This window comes from Onychomys torridus, chromosome 5, assembly GCF_903995425.1.
Source record: "Onychomys torridus chromosome 5, mOncTor1.1, whole genome shotgun sequence".
Taxonomy (NCBI): domain Eukaryota; kingdom Metazoa; phylum Chordata; class Mammalia; order Rodentia; family Cricetidae; genus Onychomys; species Onychomys torridus.
Genome location: NC_050447.1, coordinates 32703357 through 32726463, shown reverse-complemented (window position 1 = coordinate 32726463; position 23107 = coordinate 32703357). Strand labels below are relative to the sequence as shown.

General features: G+C 46.0%; 1 protein-coding gene across 1 annotated transcript; it reads right to left on the bottom strand.

The window, feature by feature from the left end:
• Positions 1–22426: 22426 nt before the first annotated feature.
• LOC118584559 (methionine-R-sulfoxide reductase B1-like) lies at positions 22427–22722 on the bottom strand. The gene is given in 3 exon segments (XM_036188853.1): positions 22427–22508; positions 22510–22533; positions 22565–22722. Coding segments are annotated over 3 exon segments (264 nt in total).
• Between the last annotated feature and the right edge of the window lie 385 nt (positions 22723–23107).

The following is a 23107-nucleotide window of genomic DNA, read 5'->3' as shown; positions in this document are numbered from 1 at the left end:
ATTTATGCTCTGCTCTTAAATCCCTGACCTAATGAACAGTGGGGCTGTGGGACTGACAGGTCCCAGCCCTGTCAACTCAGGGTCATAGAACTAGTTTCTTCGTGTTTCTCTCTCTCTCTCTCTCTCTCTCTCTCTCTCTCTCTCTCTCTCTCTCTCTCTCTTATGATAGACAATGCAAACTTGCAACAGTGGAAAATAGTGAGGTGGTTGCTAGAGAAATGATGAACATAAAGGGGCATGAGGGAACTTTTTGAAGAGAAAGAAACATGATACTTAGGCAGGGGTAGGTGCTCCTCAGTTATTCAAGTTAAAACTTTAAAACGGTTGCATTCAAATGTGTGTAAACATTACACAACAAAACTCTTACAAAATAAGGCTACCAAAAGTCTAAAAAGTGACCTGTGCGCCCTGCCTTTGGTGAAGTGTCCTGCGCATCAGTAGAAATGAAGCCTGAACAGGTGTATCTGCAGCCAGCACTGCAGCAAGCTGAGGGGAAGAGCCCTTAGCGCCTGAGCCCAGGCTGAATGCTATCCTTGCCTGTCCCCTGGTGTTCAGGGTGGGCAATGCAGGCACTTCATTTTCTTTTTTTAAAATGTTAATTAGTTAATTAGTTCTGTGTGGTTTTTTGCATCATGTATCTGGATCCCATTCCCTGTCCCTTCACATCTGCTCTTTACCCCTGCACACTCCCCAAATAGAACAAAGTTTAAGAGTAAAAGGAAAATAATAATAAAAAAATTAAAAAAGAGAAAAACTTAAAAAAAAAAATCTCATCATGGCTGCTGACCTGAGCTAGTGGGAACTCACAGACTCTGAATCAACAGCTAGGGAGCCTGCATGGGACTGACCTAGGCCCTCCACATGTGGGTGACAGTTGTGTAGCTTGATCTGTTTGTTGGGCCCCTAGAAGTGGGATAAGGACTTGTCCCTGACACATGAGCTGGCTTTTTAGAACCTAGTCTCTATTATGGGATGCCTCACCCAGCCTTGATGCTGGGGGAGGAGCTTAGTCCTGCCTCAACTTGATATACTATGCTTTGTTGACTCCCGTGGGAGGCCTGCCCCTTTCTGAAGGGAGGGGAAGTAGATGGGGTGGGTGATAGATGGAAGGTTGGGGAAGGGAACGGGAAGAGAGGAGGGAGGGGAGACTGTGGTTGGTATGTAAAATAAATGAAAAAATTTTATAAAAAAATGAAAAAAAATTTCACCATGGAAGCTGCAATGTGACACAGTGAGTCATGCCATAAACCCCTTTGTACATACATCTTTACTTGCAAGTGTTTATTGCAAATAGTCATTGGTCTGGTTCGAGGTCTCTGGTTTCTACTACACTATCGATGCTGGGCCCTAGCTAGGACTCCTCCTGGATATGCTGTTGTTGCTCTGAGTTGTGCAGATCCTGCAGCTTTGGGTCTGCAGGTCAGGTCCCTTCATGTGCTCCAGCAGATCACAGATGGGGTGGATGTTGGGGCTGGCCAAGTCATATCCTTGGTTCTGGGCCTGGTCAGCTGTAGGGTGGGTCCACCGGATGTGAAATGGGGACAGTTCTCCCATGCTTACAGCTTTGGGGCTGGCTCACCCATACCTGCACTAACAGGGTTGGCTCTCCCACTCTTACGACCACCACAGGGCCAGCTCTCCCAACTGCCTCATGCATTGATGGGCAGGAGGGAGGGCATCATTTCCCTGCCCATGCCCATGCCACCACAAGACAGATAAGAAATGGGAACATCTCTCCCATGCTCACCACTTAGGTGCTGGCTCACCCACACCTCCACCAAGAGGATTGGCTCTGTTATGCTGCCCTTGTGAGGTGCAGGGCCTGCTCTCCCAAGTGTTGCAGCTTGTGGGGAGCAGGGACAGTTCTCCCACTCATGTTACCTCAGGGTCAACTATTCCATCTGCCTTAGACATTGATCAGCAGGGCAGAGGGAGGGCGTCTCTCCCCAGCCCTTGCCTCTGTGTGGGAGAAGAGGGGTGGGGCTAGGTCTCCCAAGTTCACATTCTTAGGGCTGGCTCACCTGTGCTCTTATCAACAGGGTCATTTCGGCTGTGCTGCTCAGACAAAGTGCAGGGCAAGCATTCCCGTGTGTTGCTTCTGGTCAAGGGATCAGCTCCCTCACCATCTCAGTCTGCTCCCTTCCTCTCTTGTCTCTTCAGATATGCCTCTGTCCACAAGACCTGAACAATTCTGTCTCTCTCTCCCATAAACCACCATACTCTACCTCTGCTCATACTAATAGTTTCTATCTGGCTGGTGCTGCAAGGTATCAGGTGGGCCTGTGTTTTCTTCTTGGAGCCTGGAGGGGATAACCTCAGGCCTCCATGTGGGTCTCCTTGCAACTCAGGTTGCTCTGGGGCTGGGCCGGGGTATGCTTCCTCATCACAAAGAGATCATTATAATGCCCAACTGCCTGGCGGGTTCTGCTCACTCTGGCTGCATGGTGAGCGGTTGGGGGTTTCTCTGGAGTCTGGTGGCAGACTGGGCAGTTAGAATCCCCCTGGCACATGGTTTGGAACTTCATTTTCAACCCAAAGGTCGTGGTGCTCAGCGCTCAGCTCCAGTGCAGTGTAAGAAAGAAGGGGGCTTTGCCAATCTAAGAAAACTGGTGTCCAAGAAGGCAAGTTAGTCCGAGGTAAGTGGATGGGAAAGTCTCAGAGTCTATATGATGAGGGTTACAATCCCTAAAAGACAGAAAATGCTCTAGGGGACTGAAGAGGCAAAGTGAGCACAATTTGTTATTTTTATACAATGAGAAGAAATGTAAGACAAAGCTAGTGAGTGATACTTGCCTCTTTCTAGGGTGCGGGCTAGGAGGAAGGAAATTTAAGGGCAAGGGAGAAGGAAATTACTCACGAGTGTGCTGGTGGGGAGTGGGAGATGCTTAAGGTCTTGTGGTTGTAGGGACTATGAAAGGCAGGAAGCTGTCTCCTAGTACCCAGAGGCTGCAGGGAGCCAAAGCCACGAATCTGTTCCTGGATTCCAACCCTCCAATTCTGTATTTAAAAAGAATCGTCTGGATCATTTCCTTGTCAATGTGCAGTGATCGTGTGAGTGTGGCACTTACAGTATCTGCGGGACAAGGGGCATATGAGCGGTGTCAGAGCCTTTTGGATACTTCAGGCTACCCCACTTGCATTCAGGTGTACACTCCTAACCAACACAGGCCACTATACTTATGTGTGGCAGCCTTCTGCTGCCATTAATTCCTGGATCTACTGGGGATAGGATCTTGGTCTAGAACTCAAACCTAAAGGGCCATCAGGGCATAGCAGGCTGGTTGTCTAGTTACTGCTCCTCTTGGCCAAGAACAAGTCAGAGAGGTAGGCCCTCAATATTGAGGTTCCCACAGGCATACTCTTCCATCAGGGCAGGGACCTTGATCTCCCTTGATGTGGGTCAGGACAGTGAACCAAGCAAACCAAGGGCATTGTGGAGGATTTGCTGGCAAGTTTCCTGATATAGAGAAGAACTTAAGAACTACTTACAGAGAATGGGTGGGGTGGGTGGGTGATGGTGGCACACGCCTTTAATTCCAGAACTCCAGGAGGCAGAGGCAGGAGGATCTCTGAGTTTGAAGCCAGCCTGGTCTACAGAGCAAGTTCTTTTGTGCCCATGTCTCGAGACTCCCAAGCAAGACCACCACAGAGTTGATATCCGATACAAAACACACAGGGGTTTATTGATAACAAGCAAAGCCCGGCCTTGGTCCATGTTCACCACTCCCGATGCAGCGTGTGGAGGAAGATGTCCCTGACCTCTCAGAGTGAGGGGTTCTTCAAGCGAAAAACCACAAGCAGGGTGGTACAAGCCTTTGTGCCATATGATTGGGGGAGAGTATGTAACCTTTGAATTTATTGGTTGGGGGTTAGTTACAGTTATCATTTTGGGGCAGGCCTACACAAATCCCAGGCTTTGGCCTTGAGCTGCCATGGAGGCTGGCTGGCCTCACATGTACTGACTGTGGGGGCTGATTCAGTGGCCCAGACTCTGTCCTTGAGCTGCCATAGGGGCTGGCTGGTCTCACACGTTCACATTGACCTGTGCATGCAGCTCTAAGCTGGTGAGGGATCCCAGACAGTAAACAACAGGCTGAACCTTCAACAATCAGAGCACATGCAGAAAGGGAGCTACTGCAAGGACCGTTTTTTTTGTTCATGGCCCTCCCAGAAACAGCTTGCTCTTGTCTCAGGAGACTGAAATTGAGGTCTGATCTCTGAGAGAAGACTGAGCAGCCTGTTATGGCATCTGCTTGGTCCTTTCAGTTTTAGGATAGTCAGGGCTACACAGAGAATCCCTGTCTCTTAGAGAGAAAAAAAAAGAGCTACTCACTAGTGTCTACCTCCGTGTGGGACAGGGCTACCTGGCCTGTTTTATCCCTCTCTCTCAGAGGTAAGTTATAAAGAATTGTACTACTACACTGCAGCCCACAGTCCAGATCACTGAGGAGTAACCAATGACTGGTACTCACAAGAGATCTCAGTATGCATTCTGCCATTGGGGATGTGGCTGTCATATGATGGAGGACTCATGCATGTTATGAGGCCACCACCTTAGATGGGGATCTACCCCTGGGAGCTTGAGGGAGGAGTGTCCTCTTACCAGAGAGCCTTTCTGCTTAGACACTAGCTACTAGTAGCCTCTGCTGACTTGCAAAGCTGGTCCAGTATCTCATTCCCCTCCTGCTCAGTCCCTCCTCCTTCTCAGTGAGGTCAGCTACAGCAAGGGGAGGACAAGGGTGCACGTCCCAGTCACCCCAGACAGTTGCCCACTCATGCTCCACAATCAGCATCCTAGTTACACAGCCTGACTCTGGGCCCCAGGCCTGGTTCCTTTTCCATCACCAAGGATCCAGGCCTTGCTCTTTCTCATTCTGTCTTACACTTCCCAACCAACCTCCCAGTGAATCTGCTGTTTGCCCAGTGGCCCCTCCTCTCTGACACTGGAGTGTCACTTAGGGAATGATCTTCACTTTCATGGCTGACATCATGGTTGGAGTGGGGATAGGTAAAGCCTGCAATGGTAAAAGGCCTGTATTCTAATCAGCAACTTTGAACTGCAGGATGGTACACATCTGATCTTGCTCTTTTTCTAAAGCTCTGCAGCCCAATATGCACAATGAAGGTAATCACCCTACCTAGCTATTGGGCACAGAGGAAGACTCACTCATCCTTGTTGCTCCAGAAAGATGATCCAAAGAGAAAGAGAAGCAAGCTCCTTGTTGTGGTCAAACTTTCCATGGGAAGGCTTGTCATCCTTGAAGAAGTCGGACCCATGCTGGAACTCACAGAAGTAGACGGGGGTGGGGGGGTGGGGGGTGAGGGGCATGGAAACCTGGAGCAGAGACACACTGTGCCATAATGACCCTTATCTGGAACTGTTCCACCTCAACTATGGTAACGGGATGCTAGCTGGACCAATAGCTGGTGGGAGCTGGGCTGTGTGTAGATGAGCCCAGCCGTGAGCAGTGGCTGTGGCTGGGGTCTTAGGAAATTATAACCTACCTTGGCTTTCCTAGCTGAATGGCTTGGGAAAGTCACCAAGTATCACTAACCTCAGTTCCTCATCTGTAAAAATGAGGACGCTGTCTGTTGCTAAGACAAGTCATAAGGATTTAGTGAAATGAGGACCCTGAAGTGCCTCACACCAAGGACTCAGTAAAGATTTGGGTAGGATACCATAGATCTCACTTGGGACCTATAGCTCTGAGCTTTGCCTCAGTTCCAGATGTACTCATGTTAAAATTGTGCTACTTGGAGTGCAAGGATCACAAAGATGAAGTACCCCATCATCTGCTGGACCTGGGCTAAGAGAGCCTGTGGTTTTCAGTGTTCCCCATGTACTCCAACATCAACAGGTTACCAAACTCAGGAGACAACATCTAACTTAGTGGGATCTAAGAGACAGGGTGGGAAAGCCTTGGGGTATGGCCTGGGATGGGACAAGATAAGGAGGAAAGAGCCGGGTTCTAGGGTGACCTTGCAAACAGACAGAAGCATTGTTCAGGCTACATTCACGGAGTTGCATTGGTAGGATATCTAGTGGTGACTTCATTATTCACAGTCACCAGAAGCCTCATCATCCTTTCTGATATGTTTTATAGAATAGCTCTCCAGATCTCTCCGTCTCATTATTTCTGGCTGTCAGTGGTGTCCACACCCTAGGTAGCAAGGAGAGAGTCTCAAGTTGGGGATGGTGAATGAACCTGGGTTCACAAAATCTTACCATCCCATTAAGGCTTCCAAGACACCAGAGTGACAGAGATAGACCTCATTTTTTTGGATTTATTTTATTTTTAATTATGTGTATGTGTTTATGTCTGTAGGTGGGTGTGTCTAGGTGAGCACAGGTGCCCTCAGAGACTAGAGGTGTTGGATTCTCCTGGAGCTGGAACTACAAGCCGTTGTGAGCTGCCTGATGTGGGTTCTGGGAACTGAACCTCCAGAAGGGCAGTGTATATTCTTTACTGCTGAGCCATCTCTCTTGCTCCTGGTCTTCACTGTTGACACCAATGATGAGGATGACATGCTGAGAACCCAGTGGGGTTACCAGCTTTTGTGGGTCAAGAAGACTTTATCTATACTACCAACTAGGATATTGAAGGCTTGTGGGGACATGCAAGGTCAAACACCATTAGCATGTCCTGGAACATCTCTGATATCCTTGGGGTACCTTACTCTCATTCCTGGCTCATTCTTAAATGGCACCCTGGATGGTCCCATGTCTGGTTCCACATGCCTAGGCGATCAGTTCACATTCAATACTAGCAGACCTCATGGTCTGGTGATAAGGTATTTGTGCCTGAGAAGCTGAAGGCCATGTGGGCCTTCTGCTTCATGTGCTACTGCCATTCCTCCCCACCCCCATGACGACTGGGCCTGACTTTGTTGATGGCTGGTATTTCCTCTTCACTCCTGTCGTACAAGCAATTTACCAGGACCTTTGACTCTACCTGCCTACATGCAGGCAAGTTGGCTACTAACTGTAAAGGAACTAGACAGGGCCTGGCTCATCTTTTCAGGTAGGGAGGGTTACCCAACCTAGGGCTCAAAGCCTTCCAGAACCTAGAAGAGTTTATATAGCTGGGTGAGCGTTACCTTCCCTCACACTACTCCATGATTCAGGGGCTTCTGGGGGAAGGGGGCAAAGTGAAATGGTCCTACAGGTGTTTTGGCAAAGGGAATTTCCAGGAAGGTTTATATGTTTGTGTCCTTCATATAGATAAGGCATCCTCTCACCTGGCCTGTGTGTGTGTGTGTTCCTGATGGGGTTTGCTGAGCCCTGGCCTGTGGGTGGAGAGATGATATCAGGGATGGTTCTATGAACTTGTCAGCCTCCTTGTCAGCCACAGTACAGCCTTTCAGAGATTACTGTTTTGCAATCACTGGCTTCACATATTTCCCCCCTTTAACATGTGTACTTTAACATGTTGGATTTTTTAAATTCCAATCATATGATAAATTCAGAATTCCTGTATGCATTAAAGCAGAGAGTACACTGGTGTGTGTGTGTGTGTGTGTGTGTGTGTGTGTGTGTGTGTGTGTGTGTGTGTGTTTGTGTGTGTGTGTGTGTGTGTGTGTGTTTGTGTGTGTGTGTGTGTGTGTGTGTGTGTGTGTGTGTGTGTGTGTGTGAATGGCTGTGTTTCAGGGGGAAAAGGAACTGAGGTGGTGAATTCTGTGATTATACTAAAAACTACTGAGTATACACTGGGTATTGTACATGGACCAAGGAACCTTTTGAAGGAGCCATGTATGGGTGGGACAGAAGAATGTGTGACCTATTACCCATATTCTTTGTGACCTGTCACTTATAGTTTATGTTTCATATTACTGGGTTCAGTGTCTCTACCCTGTGTCTCTTCTGACCATGTAGACTTTTTTCTTGCTGATATTCCCTAAATATTATAGCCTGGTAACCATTTACACGATATTAACATCACACCAGGCATTCATTATAGGTTACCTATCTTCATTTAAATAAAACATTCATGTGCATGAATGCTTTGCCTGCATGTTTCTGTGTGCACCACATGCATGCAGTGCCTGCAGAGGACAAAAGGGTGACAGAACCCAGGGAAACTGGCATTATAGGTAGTTGAGATCCACCATATAGGTGTTGGGAACCAATCCTGGATTAACAATCCTTAACTGTTCTTAACTGCTGAGTCATCTCTCTAGTCACCTATCTATGTTCTTGTAAAAAATATATTCCTAGGCTTATGCAAAAACTAGCAATTTTATGTAAGGCTTGTGAACATCTGCATATGTATGTTTGTGCTGTAGGGTCCTGGAGCCAATCTTGTTGGTACCAGGGGATAACTATAGTTAGTCTGAATGTCGGCACAAGCCGCAATTTTATTTACTTTATAGTTTGCGGAACAAGGTATGATGAAGTCAGTGCAGTTTCAGATTTTCCTATGGATCAGAGGCTACATAGCTGTAGTTACCTTGAAACTCCCAATTCTCTTGTCCTCACCTCTTGAGTAGTGGGATTGCAGGCATATATCACCAGGCCTGGTCAAAAATCTTATTTTAAAAGGGATCCATAAGGCTCAGGAACACTTGTCTTAGTCTATACAACAGTGGTTCTCAACCTGTGGGTCATGATCCCATTGTGGGTTGCAATCAAATGTCCTGTGTGGGGAGGTTATCTCCCACCTTTTCCAGGGTTCCTACAAGGAGGAAAGAGGGATAAGAAAATATTAGGTAGAAAGAGAGACCTAGATGACAAGAAGAAAGACAGAAACACAGGATAGCTTAGGGAGGACCTGGGTCAATACCCAATGGCACTTTCTGCTTATTCAAAAGGATGTTTTATAACAATGCCAAGGGGTGGGACAAAAGACCTTCTCCTTGCTAGATCAAAGCACATGGTACAGCCAAGTGTATGTAGATCCTTCTGAACATCTGGTAATCATGCCTGTGGTCAAATCATCCCCTTATGCAGCCCTGCTGGATAAAGCAAGTTCAGATTCTCTGACCCTGAGTAATTTGGGCCTCCACAATCCTGCATAGCAGATATTTATATTCCTATTTTAACAGTAGCAGAATTACAGTTATGAAGTAGCAATTAAATACTTATATGGTTGGGGGTCACCACAACACAAGGAACTGTATTAAAGGGTCTCAGCATTAGGAAGGTTGAGAATTACTGTTCTAGAAGGAACTCAGCAATGGTGGGTGTGCTGGCTATTCATGAGAAAATGCCTCCATAAGATCAGGCTGTAGGCAAGCCTGCAGGGCATTTTTAAATTAATGATAGATGTAGTAGGGACCAGCCCATAGTGGGTGGTGCCATCTCTGGGCTGGTGGTTTTAGGTGCTGTAAGATAGCATACTGAGCTATCCATGGAGAGTTCCCCATGGCCTCTGTATCAGCTCCTGCCTCTAGGTCCCTGCCCTGTTTGAATTCCCAACCTGTCTGCAGTGATGAATTGTGATGCTACACAAAACCTTTCCTCTCCAAGTTGCTTTTGGCCATGGAGTTTCATCACAGCAATAATAATCCCAATTAAGATAGCAGGAAAGACAGGAGCTAGGCAGGGTTGGCCAACAGAGATGAGGTGAGTGTGGCCTCTATGTCTAATTTAGTAGCTGGCTCTGTCCTCTGATCCCCAGATAAGGTTATTAGGGTACACAGTATATCACCACGGTTTCGGATATTGACACAGATGTTTCCTAGCAGACACAGCAAACTACCTTTTCTCTAAAAACTGAACTGTGCCTTTGTTCTAGTCATGTCACAAGCCATGCATGGGGTACCCAATGACCACTCAGATCATCTTTGAGACATGGTGCATGGCCCTTTACATTCTCCGGGTCTAATAATCTTGCATGGGTCTCCTTTGGGAAATGGAAGGGTGTTTCTCTGGATAAGAGAAAATCACAGACAGAGAGAAATCATAGTGTTAAGTTACTCTTATTGTAGTATTGACAGCCAGGGCAACTCCAGCCACACACGCAGGAGGAACATGCTCTAAGTCCACCTCAGCTACCATGTCTGTTGATTCCCGCTTTCCCAGCGCCCCCCCCCATCTTCTTACTCTTGAGTGTCCTCCATTACCCCAGTCCTATGCTGTATCAAGGACCCATCTTTGTAGCTTTAGACACATTAGGTGACGCATGGTTCTGTGATGTCACCTCCCCTGGCATCTGCCTCTCTGGAACCTTCCCTCCTACAATTTCAGCCACTACTGCTCTGTGATTTGGTCCTTGTCAGTGCCTGGAGTCTTACCATGAGCCTGAAGGAGGGAAGCAGAAGCCCACAGGCTGCGGTACTTAGTTGAATTCAGTCCAGCCCCACACCTGCCTCATGGGTCTCCTTTTGTTAGCTACAGACCTCTGCTACAGGGCTGCCCTGTGACACAATGCCAGGTAGTCAGTCACCAGGGCCTCACCCAGGTAGGACATTGGACCTGAGGGCTTAAGTTGGGGCTGCTTGGGATTGAGCAAGGTAGGTGCTATAGGAGACAGGCACTTATTGGAAAGAAGTCATAAGAAGCCTGTGACCATCAGGCAGGCCCCTTCCTCTCTTCCCTGCCTTCTTTAATCTCCTTCAAAGGCATTATGTGGCTCCTTCCATCTCTTGGAGACAGCAGGAATACTTCCTTTGTGAGACAGAAGAAGGGGACCTACCTCCCATGGTGACACTGGGCAGGTGTAAGCACTGTTAAAACACTGATAAAATCTGGTAATTTGTTGCATGTTGGTGGCTCAGGCCTTTAATCCCAGCACTCAGGAGGCAGAGGCAGGCGGATCTCTGTGAGTTCGAGGCCAGCCTGGTTTACAAAGCGAGTTCCAGGAAAGGTGCAAAGCTACACAGAGAAACCCCGTCTCAAAAAACAAAAACCAAAAAAACAAATCTGGTAATTCACCACTACTGTAATACAATGTAATGTCAAGTCCTTTAAATTTATACTGTAAGCACCTCTACTGTTTTAATTTTTCCATAAATAAGTAAAAGAGAGTAGGGATGGGCAACTTGACTCATTAATTAGCAGCTATTGGCCTCTCTCTTACTGTCCTGGAGGCCTTGGATGACAGGGCTCTCAGTCTAAGAACCAGCCAGACTACTCTGACACCAACACCAACCATCTGGAATGTTCCATGGATGCCTTCAAACAACTATACAAAAATTACAGTTGATTGCCTTGGCTCCAGAAGGCATAGCCTCGGCCAGGGCTGCTTGAAACCTGTTTGTACCAGATGTTTGCTGTCATAAGCCTTGGCAACTCTAGCTGACCCTGCAACCACTTCCTCTTGCGAGCATTTCTCTTGGTGGTCTAGGAGATGGGCAGCTGTGACCAGCGCTAAGAGGCAAAGCTGTGGTTGCTTCAAAGCACAATCCTTAAAGTTTGTGATCGGTGGTTCAGAGAGAAGGATGAGTGGTTCAAACAAATGATTGTTGTTATTGGTCCAAACGTTCCTTCTCAGGCCATGGAAACAGCCAGTACAGGTTCTCTCACAAGCCAGTTGGGAGACCATCAGCCATGCTGCCTCTTTTGTGTTAAGGCCCACCAAAAGGATTCTCTCAGTCTTGTCTTGCCTACTTTCAGTAATGTTGACTGGGCTGGTAACAGGAAGAGGGAAGCAACAGAGACAGCACGAAGGGACGACAATGTCAGTCACAGCAGCATGGCAGCACATCTGAGCAGTCAGTAGGCCAAGCTGAGGAAACAGTGAAGCAGTTGTCTTCTTGATAGAAGCTGAAGAAGCAGGCCTAGGGTCCCAGCGATCCAAGCCTCAGAGACAGCAGTGGGCGCACAGTGCCTGACTCCTGAGCACAGCATAGCCATTGGAGAAGCATGTGGATAACTCAAAAGTGTCCAGGGCAGGAAGAAGAGAGCTGAAGAGCTGAGTCTAAAGAAGAATAAAAAGGCTGTAAATGATCAGAGACCAGGACCTGCAGGGCCTGGCTTCTGGGGGTGTTCCAGGGAGCTGTCAAGTCTTCAGGGATTTTTGAGCCTGGTTGTCTAGTCATGGGTATCCTTGGAGGTTAGAAGAGGGTGTTGATTCCTTGAAGCTGGAGTTACAAGAGATTGTAAGCCACACATTGTGGGTGCTAGGAACTGAACTCAGGTCCTCTGCAAGAAGGCAAGTACTGTTAACCACTGAGCAATCTCTTTAGTTCCTAGACTGAGAGCTTTAACACTGACCAATACCAAGGGTTAAAAGACCCAATACCCAAGGCTAAGTGAAGAATTTAACATTAGTGGCCACTAGTTGTCCCTGCTATGACCTGCCTGGCATGGCTGCCACTCTGCCAAACACTGAGAAGAACAAAAGCTGTTGGAGATGAGCATTTGAAGACTTTCTCCTTGCCTGCTCATGATTTAGGGTAGAGCAAAGGGAGTCGAAGTCAACTGGGTATAACACCTTCCCTGCACTCTTAGTCCTGATAACTCAACTGCTATGGGGTGGCAGAGAGCTTCTTTGAAGAGAATGCATTTACTTTTCTCTTTCTTTGATAACTAACACTGTGCCTAAGGGTAACTTATGGAAGAAAGAGTTTTATCTTGGCTTAGAGTTCTAGAGGGAGAGTCTGTAATGATGGTGGAGGCAGGGCAGCTGGTAGCCAGAACAGAAAGCTGAGGGATCACATCTTCCAACACAAACGTGAAACAGAGAGTGACCTGGAAGTGCAGTGAGGCTGTACTCTCTCAAAGCCTGCCCAGATGATGTGCTTTCTCCAGCAAGTACATCTCCAACCCTCAAACCTCCCTAAACAGTGCCATGAAACATGGACCAAATGATAATCTGTGAGCCCATGGGGACATTTCTCTCCCAAACCTCTACAGAGGAGCATCCTCAGGATCTCACTGACAGAAAATGGGACAGTGGGGAGTCACTTGAGAACCACTGTGTCCCTCTTTGAAGTGACGGTGTTCTTCCCAATGACTGTAACCACTTTGGGAGCTCATCCTTGCTTTTAGGGCTCACTGGGTCCTTTCAGCACCTTTCTCATTTCTCACGGCCTGTTCAGGGATAATATGACGTTTTCTTTGAAAGTTAATGTACAGTTGTTATATGGCTCAGAAATTCCAGGTGTTAGCCCACAAAAATAAAAGCATGGAGTGTGACCACTTCTCTCTATTTGTGAGACAGGGTCTCAGTATATAGCCCTGGCTGGCCTGGAACTTACAATGTACATCAGGCTGACCTTGAACTAACAGAGATCCACTTAATTATGCTTCCTGAGTGCTGAGGTTAAAGGTGTGTGCCACCACATCTAGCTTTCTTTATTTTTTTAAAAATATTATTGTTTATGTGTCTGTGTGTCTGTGGATGAATGCCATGTGTGTGCAGGTGCCCCAGAGGCTGGACAAAGGAAGCATTGGATCATCTGTAGCAGGAGTTATTGGTAGTTGTAAATGGTTGACATGAGTTGTGGGAACCAAACTTGGGTCCTTTGGAAGAGCAGCAAATATTCTTAACTGCTGAGCCATCTCCCCAGCTCCCATCAACATTAAGATTTTTCTATCTTAAAAATTGATCTATAATGCCAGGTAGTGGTGGTGCACGCCTGTAATTCCAGCACTTGGGAGGCAGAGGCAGGTGGATCTCTGTGAGTTTGAGGCCAGGCTGGTCTACAAAGTGAGTTCTAGGACAGCCTCCAAAGCTACAGAGAAACCCTGTCTCAAAAAAAAATTGATCTATAGCGACACAGATGGTTCAGTTGTTAAAAACAGTGGCTGCTCTTCCAGAGGACCTGAGTTCAGTTCCCAGTGCTTATATCACATGGCTTACAACTGCCTGTAACTCCAGCTCCAGGGAATATGACAGCCTCTTTCAGTCTTTGCAAGCACCCACTCACATACATACACATAGATAAATAATAAAATACATATTTAAAATTGATCTGAAAGAAACTCTTCTCTTTATTATTAGCAAGTTCAGATCCTCTGACACAGCAGCAGAAGATGGTCTAGTACAGGGCTCTTGTAAATGAGGTCTAGGGGGGGCTTGGTGGCTGGTTTGTGGTGAGAAGGTCATGGTGAGAAACTGCCACCTACAAACCAGAGAGAAAGTCCTTACTAGATACCAAGTCAGATATATACCTTGAGCAGGACTTTCAGATTCTAAAACAGATAGCAATGAACTTCTGTAGTATAGAAGCCATCCAGCTGTGATACTTTTGCTATAGTCACTTGATTGAACAAAGACCCTGGGGATTCTAGTGCCCAACAGCTGTACTAGTTCCTATTTATAGAATATGAGGACACCAGGGACCTGCTGAGAAGCCGAAACTTGGCTCAGTTACTCAGGTTTGTGAAATTCTCCTCAATGAACATAACAATGAATGGAGGGCCTGGGAAGTCAGGGGAGAAAGAAGATAAAATGACATAAGGAAGTGGAGAAGGAAAGGGCCTAGGCTCTGTGGCCCTATGTAGTGTACAGGAAGGTGATGACCATTGGTGCTCACTCATCTACATCTTCCTGGGGTGCTTACTGTATGTATCCTAAAAGTGGACTCCTGGCAGGCATCACAATGAGCCTCATGCCTTGAGTTCTTTATGAATGTTGTCTATTTCCCCTTCCCAGGGCAATCCATGCATCCCTCTTGGGGTCCTCCTTGTTAGCTAGCCTCTCTGGAGCTGTAGGTTGCAGTCTGCTTATCCATTGCTTTACATCTAGTATCCACTTATGAGTGAGTACATACCATGTTTGTCTTTCTGAGTCTGGGTTAACTCACTCAGGATGATATTTTCTAGTTCCATCCATTTGCGTGTAAATTTCATGATGTCATTGTTTTTTTCACAGCTGAGTAATACTCCATTATGTATATTCAGCAACAAACTCTTATCCACAAACATCCACAAAAGGCCTCTGCAAGATGGTGCATTGGGTGACAGAGCACATGAGTACTTTCCTCCAAATCATGCTACACAGCAGCCCAGGATTAAGAGGACACACTAGGTTGTCTATGTAACATAAATGAACTGCTTCCATAATTTTAATCTTGGGGATCTTCCATAGTCTAGTCATTCCTTAGGCAAGAGAGCAAGAGCGAGGGCACACATATTTCCCTAGTAGGCTCTGAAAACACAATACTCTCTGGAATACAGAGTGTTGGATGGACATGCTGATGATTGGAAGAAACAGTGAAACCATGGCTGCACCATGCCAGTGAGAACATTGCAAAACACTAAAGAGAAAAGCCTACTGGTACTGGGATGTGGATGTACTAGACTTAGGGGCTGGACAGAAGGAGCCAAGGGTAGCCAGACCTCAGGTGTCCCTAAAGCCTGAAGTTGCTTACCACTTCATCCAGGACTTCGTACTGAGCTGTTTCAGAATCTTTACCCCGTACTCTTTGTATATCCTGGCAGGGTTCCCTGCGATTCTGAAGTCCTGTTCATGGGCCAGTATCTCAGCTCCATCATAGGCTCTGAGAGTTCAGAGTGTCCCAGTGTTGGAAACCACAGGTTCTGAAAGTGTTTGTTTGTCAGGTGGATATAAATGTCTCTAAGTTTGATCTCAGTGGGAGCTTGAACTAGTGTGGGTACAGAATGGAAGAAGGATGAATAGGAGATGAGCACTTAAGAAAGCCACACAGAAATAGAAAAGTATGATTTAAATGATATCATAGATCAAATGGACTTAACAGCTACTTATATAAAATTCCATCCAAACACTAAGAAAACACGTTCTTTTCAGCAGCCCCTGGGACTGTCTACAAAATAGGTCATATATTAGGGTATGAAGCACATTTTGACAGATGTAGAAGCATTGATAATTTCTCATATATTATTATTACAATGGAATAAAACTCCTTACCCACAGCAAGAGAAACTATAAAGCACACACAGTCTCATGGAGATTAAAGACAATCCTTTTGAATGATGAATGTGTCATTGAAGAAATAAAAAAGGAAAGTTAAAATTATACGAATGAAATGAAACTGAAAAGGAAACAAATAAAAAGCAAAAGACAGCAGACAAAAATCCCAAGGGAGATACAGCAGTCGATGGGGTGGGCATCTGCAGGCCTAAGTCCCAGGGTATAAACTTCAAATGTCCATGCCTTCTCCATCTGCGGTTTCTCCATCTGCGGTTTCTCCATCTGCAGGCTCCTCTGCACACACCTGCTTAGAGATCCAGAATCTTTTAGTGCAGCCTTCTTCTTCCTGCTCCCCACTCCTTCACCCTGCTGGATCTGTGACAAGGATGTCACCAAGATATGGGGTGAGGTTTGGGGTGAGGGTTCCTGATATTCAGAATGACTTCAGAGTCCACACTGTGCCTTCCTGAGGGAGAGCAATAAAAAGGCAAAGCAGATAGGTGACTTTGTCAGCCTGATAAGCACAGGCTCTCCTCACCTCTGTCGGTCAGTGCAGGTCTCCTGTGACATCACCTTGCACTGCCCCATAGAACTCTTAACTATATTTTGGTGGGTACGAGTTCCTACCTGAGGGAGGCCCACAACTGCTTCCTGTTGGGAAGCACAATGCCTCCCATGGCAGCAGAAACTCATGCCCAGGAGCTAGCTCAGTGGTTCTTAATCTGACCCCTTGGGGCAGGGGACAAATGACCCTTTCACATCGGTCCCATATCCCATACCCACACACCAGATATTTACATTAAGATTCATATCAGTAGAGAAATTACATTTGTAAAGTAGCTACACAGTAATTTTTTGTTTTTTTGTTTTCTTGTTTTTACATCCTAACCACAGCTTTTCCTCCCTCCCCTCTTCCCAGGCCCTCCAACCTACTGTATCCCCTCCCCACCTCCATCCACTCCTCCACCTTTTCTCTTCAGATATAGGTGGGCATCCCATGGATATCAGTAAACCACGGTATATCAAGCTGCAGTGAGACTAGGAACCCCTCCTCTACCAAGCTTGGATGAAGCAATTCTGCGGGAGGAATGGGTCTCAAAAGCAGGCAACAGAGTCAGACATCTGTTCTCACTGCTAGGAGTCCCACATAAAGACCAAGTTAGACAACGGTAGCATATATCCAGAGAGCCTAGGTCAGTCCCATGAAAGCTCTCTGGTTGTCAGCAACACAATAATTTTATTGTTGGGGGGCACACCACAACTGTCTTAAAAGGTCAAAGCATTAGGAAGGGTGAGAACCACTGAGCCAGATGATCATGCTACTGGATCAACTTCCTAGCTTCCTGAAGGCTGTAGCCTGTGGGCTTCTGCTTTTATTCCTGTGTGTTCAGTGTGAGACTCTGAAAGGGGAAGATGGGAACAGAGTCAGAGCCACCAAACTCTGCAGAGTCAGAGACTGAGAGGGCAGGGGGCAATGGATCAGGGAGGAGGAGCAATGATCAGCCTCAACTAGAGCTCACAAGGTGGTCCTGTAGCACACAGGAAAAGTGATGCCTAAGGTCACTTGGCACTAAAGAGAATAATAGTATGATGGTCTCTGCTGAGTTCTGAGCCTGGAGGTCAGATAGACTGGGCATATACCATGAGCAGGGGGACAGATGAGACATTTCCCTTCTCTATATGTGCTGTGGTTAGACTGTGGCTGCTGATGCTGAGTACTCTTGGATAACAATGAAACTATCAACACCTTTATGACATCATTGGGATTTTATGACTCACCACTTAGGTCAGAGAATTACCCAGGTGGCCCCAAAAAGACTCTGGAAATTTTCCTGGCCCAAAACAGAACTAGAAATCTGCAGCCTCACACCACACTGCTGAAATGAGAGGCCCAGGTTCCCTTCCCAATGTATCTGACCATGGAAAAAGGTACAACATGGCTTCTAGGGCAAAGAGAATGTGGTCTAGGCCTGCAACAAAGTCTTCAAGCCCTTATCAGAAGCTGAACCAAGAGAGTACCAGGACAGGGCGTGTGTGCAAACCTAGATGCCTCTTATCCCCAGACATTCTCCTGTGAACTCTGACAATATCATGCCACATCCCCCTAGTCAGAAGCATTCTAAGTAAGTCACACTTCCCTCAGCCTGAGACCCTTATCTGTAGCTTCCTAGGTTCTGCTGGTCACTCAGCCTGTAGGCAAGAAGCTCTAACATGCTCATTCATGGCTGCTCTTCAGAACAGTCTTGGTTCAGGTACCTGGCTTCTGAACCACAAGCAACTATAAGAAGGTACAGAGTTGCATCACATCCTCTTCTATCACACCCAGATCTGGCTCATCCACAGGGACATCAAGGTGACAGTGTCTTATACACAATCCCCAGAATTACTTAAAATGATAGGTGTGAACAGGGTGTGGTGAAACAAACCTGATAATCCAGCATTCTTATTGAGGTAAAGGAAATAGGAGGGTCTCCAACTGAAGTCTGGCAATCTGGCAAGTATCAGCTCATACAACAAAATCCTGAGTATGTTCAGGCAGTGAAGAGTTGCTAGGACACATAGTCACAGGAGGTCCCATCCCTTCCTCAGCATCTCTAGGTAAGTGATGGATACTGGAGGGGGAAGAGACATTTCCTGCAATGATATTGCTACTGGCAAACTACTCATATTTCTATAAATAAACCCTCATCCAATTAGTTACTCTAACCAAACTTATTGGCTGATCAACAATTAAAAAGACAATAAAGCAGATGAGAAACTAGTTGACAGCAGAAAGGAGAAGGGGAAAAATGAGAGTAATAGGGGAATGAACATGAGCAAATGCCTCATTCACGTGTATGAAAACGTCATCATGAAGCTCATTATTATGTGCCAGTATACACTGAGAGAAAACACAAAAGAACTCCAACACAATAATGTTGGCTATGGAGATTATCTACATTGAGGCAATATTCCTTTTGTAGAGAAATGTTTTAAAAAGGGAGTATTATAAGAGCTTTCTTTCATCATGCTGCAGGCCTAAGCATGCTCAGCTTTATTCCTCTGCCAGGTGGATTACTACAAGACTCTAGGAACCTCACAAAGTGAACCTTGTTTACAACACCACATCCTTGGTGGACTTCTATCCATGCACATCAGCAACCACACGTTATCCCATTCACTAACAAAGAAGTTTCTTAACATGTAACTCCAGAAGGCTCCAAAGTCAGATGTATGGCTACTGTAAAGGGGAGGCTCTTTTGAGAAGACAACACTCATGGTTGAGTGTGTCTTGTCCTCTCCTTGGGTATCCCTCTTTAATCCTGTGCTGAAAACATCTGTTCTTTCAAATGCCAACTCTGAAGGAAATAGACTGCTAAGGAGAGGGAACTCTTGGATCTGTTGAGCTGTGGGAAAACCACACATAGATCTTTAGGGAGGCAGCTCTCCTGAGACATCACTCAGGTTGGCCTTGACTTTGAGTTATCCATGTTCCTCTAAGCAACTTCTCATCTAGACACCACACCCTGATAAACTCATTGGTCACCCAAGAAATAAAAAAAGAATACCAGCTCTGCTTCATAGAAATAAATAAAAGCATAAGAGGATAAATGTGTGCACACATATTTGTTTTTCTCATATTGCTCACAATCTGATCCCTTCTTGCTTTGGGCATTTCCACCCTCAGAATAAAAGACATCGTCCCACTAAATGACAACTCAGGGAATGCTTGTCTTGTAGAACGAATCATCATGGTTGTGCCAGGGTTAACCACTTCATCAAGTTATGTCTGTGTCTGTAACAGTGTCAGCCATCAGTTGTGGACACAGTGAGCTTCATGGACAGATGTGCCATGCATCAAGGCATCCCATGTAGTCACTGAGGACAGGGTCTGAGCTTTTGACCTTGGGAAGTTGTAGGCAAAACCCTCTGATGCCTGTACATGCTGCTGTTCTGGCCCCACTCACATCAGTTGTCACAAAAGATGTTCAGCCATGTGGATGAGATAGGGGAAGGCATCTCAGAAACACCAGGATGATTTGAAGCTTAGGTCTGTCAAATTCTACAGTGTCAAAACATGATGCTCTGAGAGGCAAGGTGCCAAGGAAGTGGAAGCATGCAGAGATGACAAACCCAGAAGGGCAAGAAGGGCTTCCCTGGACACCTCCCTGTAGTTTTGGGCATGCAAAGAAAATGGCTGCCTTGGAGTGCACAGCATCCAAGGCTCCCACTCCAAGACAGAAAGAAGTTAGCATCCTTGTCATGTCCATCATTAACTTCACTCAAATGAGAACTTGCACAGCCTAGGTTTATTAGGATCATTAGATGAAAATGGTGATTCGTGCATATTCTACCGTAGACACCAAGGATACAGCATAGCCTGACTGAGGTGCTGAGAGAGGGAAGAGCAATTCCTCTGAGTGCAGGAGGATGGCTGCCTGATGCTTCCACTCTGGTCTGAAGGCATTATGGAGCTCCTCCTGCAATCACCCTTCTGTGGGTTTAGGGGCTTCACAGGACACTTTAAAATGTCTAGCTATAGTTTTGAAGAGCTTCATTAATAAATGATCCATATGTAATCAAATCCTTCCATTTATCTGCATACCTTGGTCATTTTGAGCAGATGCATGAGACATTGTAAACATATCTACTTCAAGTGTGAGGATGTTTCTGTCTTTCAAAATAGTTCCATCTCACCCCTTTACATTGACTATAGTCCTGAGCCGTGTTTCCTGGTAGCCAACTAATTGGTGCTAAAGTTTGGAAGACAACCATAATTAAGAAATTTTCAACCCCTTGTATACTATCATGGGAATGGAATTATTTGCCTGTGGCACAAGACGTATGCTTGACACATCTCATGGACTCTTTCACTGTGACATCAGGTAGAGCAGGGAGATTCTGATGCCCATTCTCATCTCCATCTTCCCTGAGATTGTCTGCACAGTCAGTGTCCTCTCACCCTGTCCTGACCTGATGAGTCTCTGTTCATCTTGTGAGCCCCTGGCTCTGCCTGCAGTGTGAGGATGAGGACCATAGAGGTGCCTTGGGAAGTGCCCTGTTGCTGGAAACTGCTGAGGGTCTCAATGGATACAATTCACACTCCTCTGCCTCACATAGGTGGAATGTTCTCTTTGGCCAGAAAATTGTACCTAATGGTTCCCATTGTCTTTAGAATCATGTGAGGAGTTGAGATGGCTTCTCTGTCTCTCACTTTTCAGCATGGGGAAGTGAGAGCAGTTTCATACTGGCCACAGTGCACACAGTGTACACTGTGATATTTGCAGGGTGCACACACACACACTCAGTTGGGGATGTTGAAAATTTTCTTCTCCCTTACTGGATGAATGAGCCAGTCCCTCCCTGAATAATTCCAGTAAATTGCTGTTCATCATTTCTGGATTAAGCAGACAGACTCAGACACTCTGGTTACTGCCTGGGAGGCAAGAGAGAAGAGGGGATTCTGTCCTTTATTGAATAATGGCTTTGCGAGGAAAGGGGACCAATGGGTATGGAGTAAAGAGACCTTACTACTCTGCACCAATTACCTCATCTCCATGATCTTTGGACCTTAAAGTCTTCAAAGCAAATTAGGAACCAAAATCAGCTACGCGAAGTGAGAAATCTCTTGAGATGAATATGAGCATCATGGGATGAATTAATAAGAGTGTGGGAAAGACTTAACTTCTTAGATATATGAAAACCCATAGTTAAGTCTGGGACCTAATTTTATTCTTTCACCTTGAATGGCCTCAGGTCTTCAAGATCATCCCTGATAAAAGTGACCTGCTGATAAAGGTAGCCATGTGGCATTGCAGACCCCCTGACCCTCTAGCTACAGTTCTAAGAGTTGATGGCAGAATTCACATTTCTGATCCCTGCCTTGCAAGAAGCATGTGTTCAGTTGTGGCAAGAGTCTTGAGGAAGGACGGGATCAGGTGTGCTCTGTTTTACAGCTCCAAGCTACTGTGGGGTTAGAGTTCAAGTCCTTCCACCACAGCCTGTGCTCCCTCCTGTACCCACCCCACGTGAGTACAGCACCAAGCATCTAGGTGGAAGGTGATGCTTTATGGTATGTTATCTATCTATCTATCTATCTATCTATCTATCTATCTATCTATCTATCTATCACCTTTTATGTATTTATTTATTTATGCATTAATTTTTTTCCAGGCTTCATTTATTGATTTCCATTTGATTACTCCAGAGAGAAATCAAAATAACATGGGTCTCAGCATCACCACCTCTCCCAGATGTCAAAAGCTTCCAAGCACATACAGAAAGGTACAGTGGCTTTATCTTCTGAGACAACACCACTGCAGGTATGAACTGGAGGGAGTGGTGACAACAAGGCCTCTGCTGCACTGGCCAGGTAATGGAGCAATGGTCACTTTCCCAACCTAGAGTGAGGCAAGATGAATCCACAGATTGTGAAATGGAATTTTGTTTTCTCTGCCAGAAGACAAGGGTCCAAGGCAAGAGTTCATAGCATCAGCCAGCTCCCCTCGCTGAAGTTTACAGATCAACACCACCCTGGCTGGCACAGAAGAATTTAACCAAAGTAGATCTTGCAGTGACCAAGGCCGGAGCAGCTGGCCAGGACAGCCCCTCTGGAATTCCATCTTCTGTGCAGCTTAGTGCCTAGGGAGGCAGGAATTTTTCTGCCTTCAGGACTGAGCTTCAATGAGCTGCTCAATATTCAGAACTGAGATGGTCCCCACTTGGGGCCATCGTTCAGGAACTCATGGCCCAATGCCATACTTGCTGCAGGATGCCTGTAAGTTTCAGGTTGGTTTTTCCTAGGGTTCTTGGGCACATTACCTGCATAGATGGTTTCAGTGAATGCTGGCCTTGAGCAACTGGATAACGATTCATAGCCACACTTGGTGCACACATAGACACATGGCTTAAAGTGATTCTGGAAAACGTTGCCTCTGAAAAAGCTACAGAATGGCAGGATCATGACTGGACAGGCTTTATGTATTGGTTTACTGATTTGAGAAAGGGTCTCACTATGTTGGTGACTGGTGTTGTTACAAGTTATTCAAGCATGTTGTCTTTCAGTTAACAATGTTATTCCACATATGCACACAACACCTTTTACCTGCTCTCTGGTTGATGCATATCTGAGTGACCAAATTTTGACTACTTTTAATCAAGCTCTTATGAACATCTCAAACAGGTTTTTGAGATCAATATTTTCTTTTCATTTGGGCTAAGACATGAGAGCAGAGTTGTTGAATCAAATAACACATGTGTGTTTAATTTTAAGACAAAGTGCCAAACTGTCTTCTATGACTGTGTCATTTTGCATCTCCTCAAGACATGTATGAGGGTGCCAGTGACTT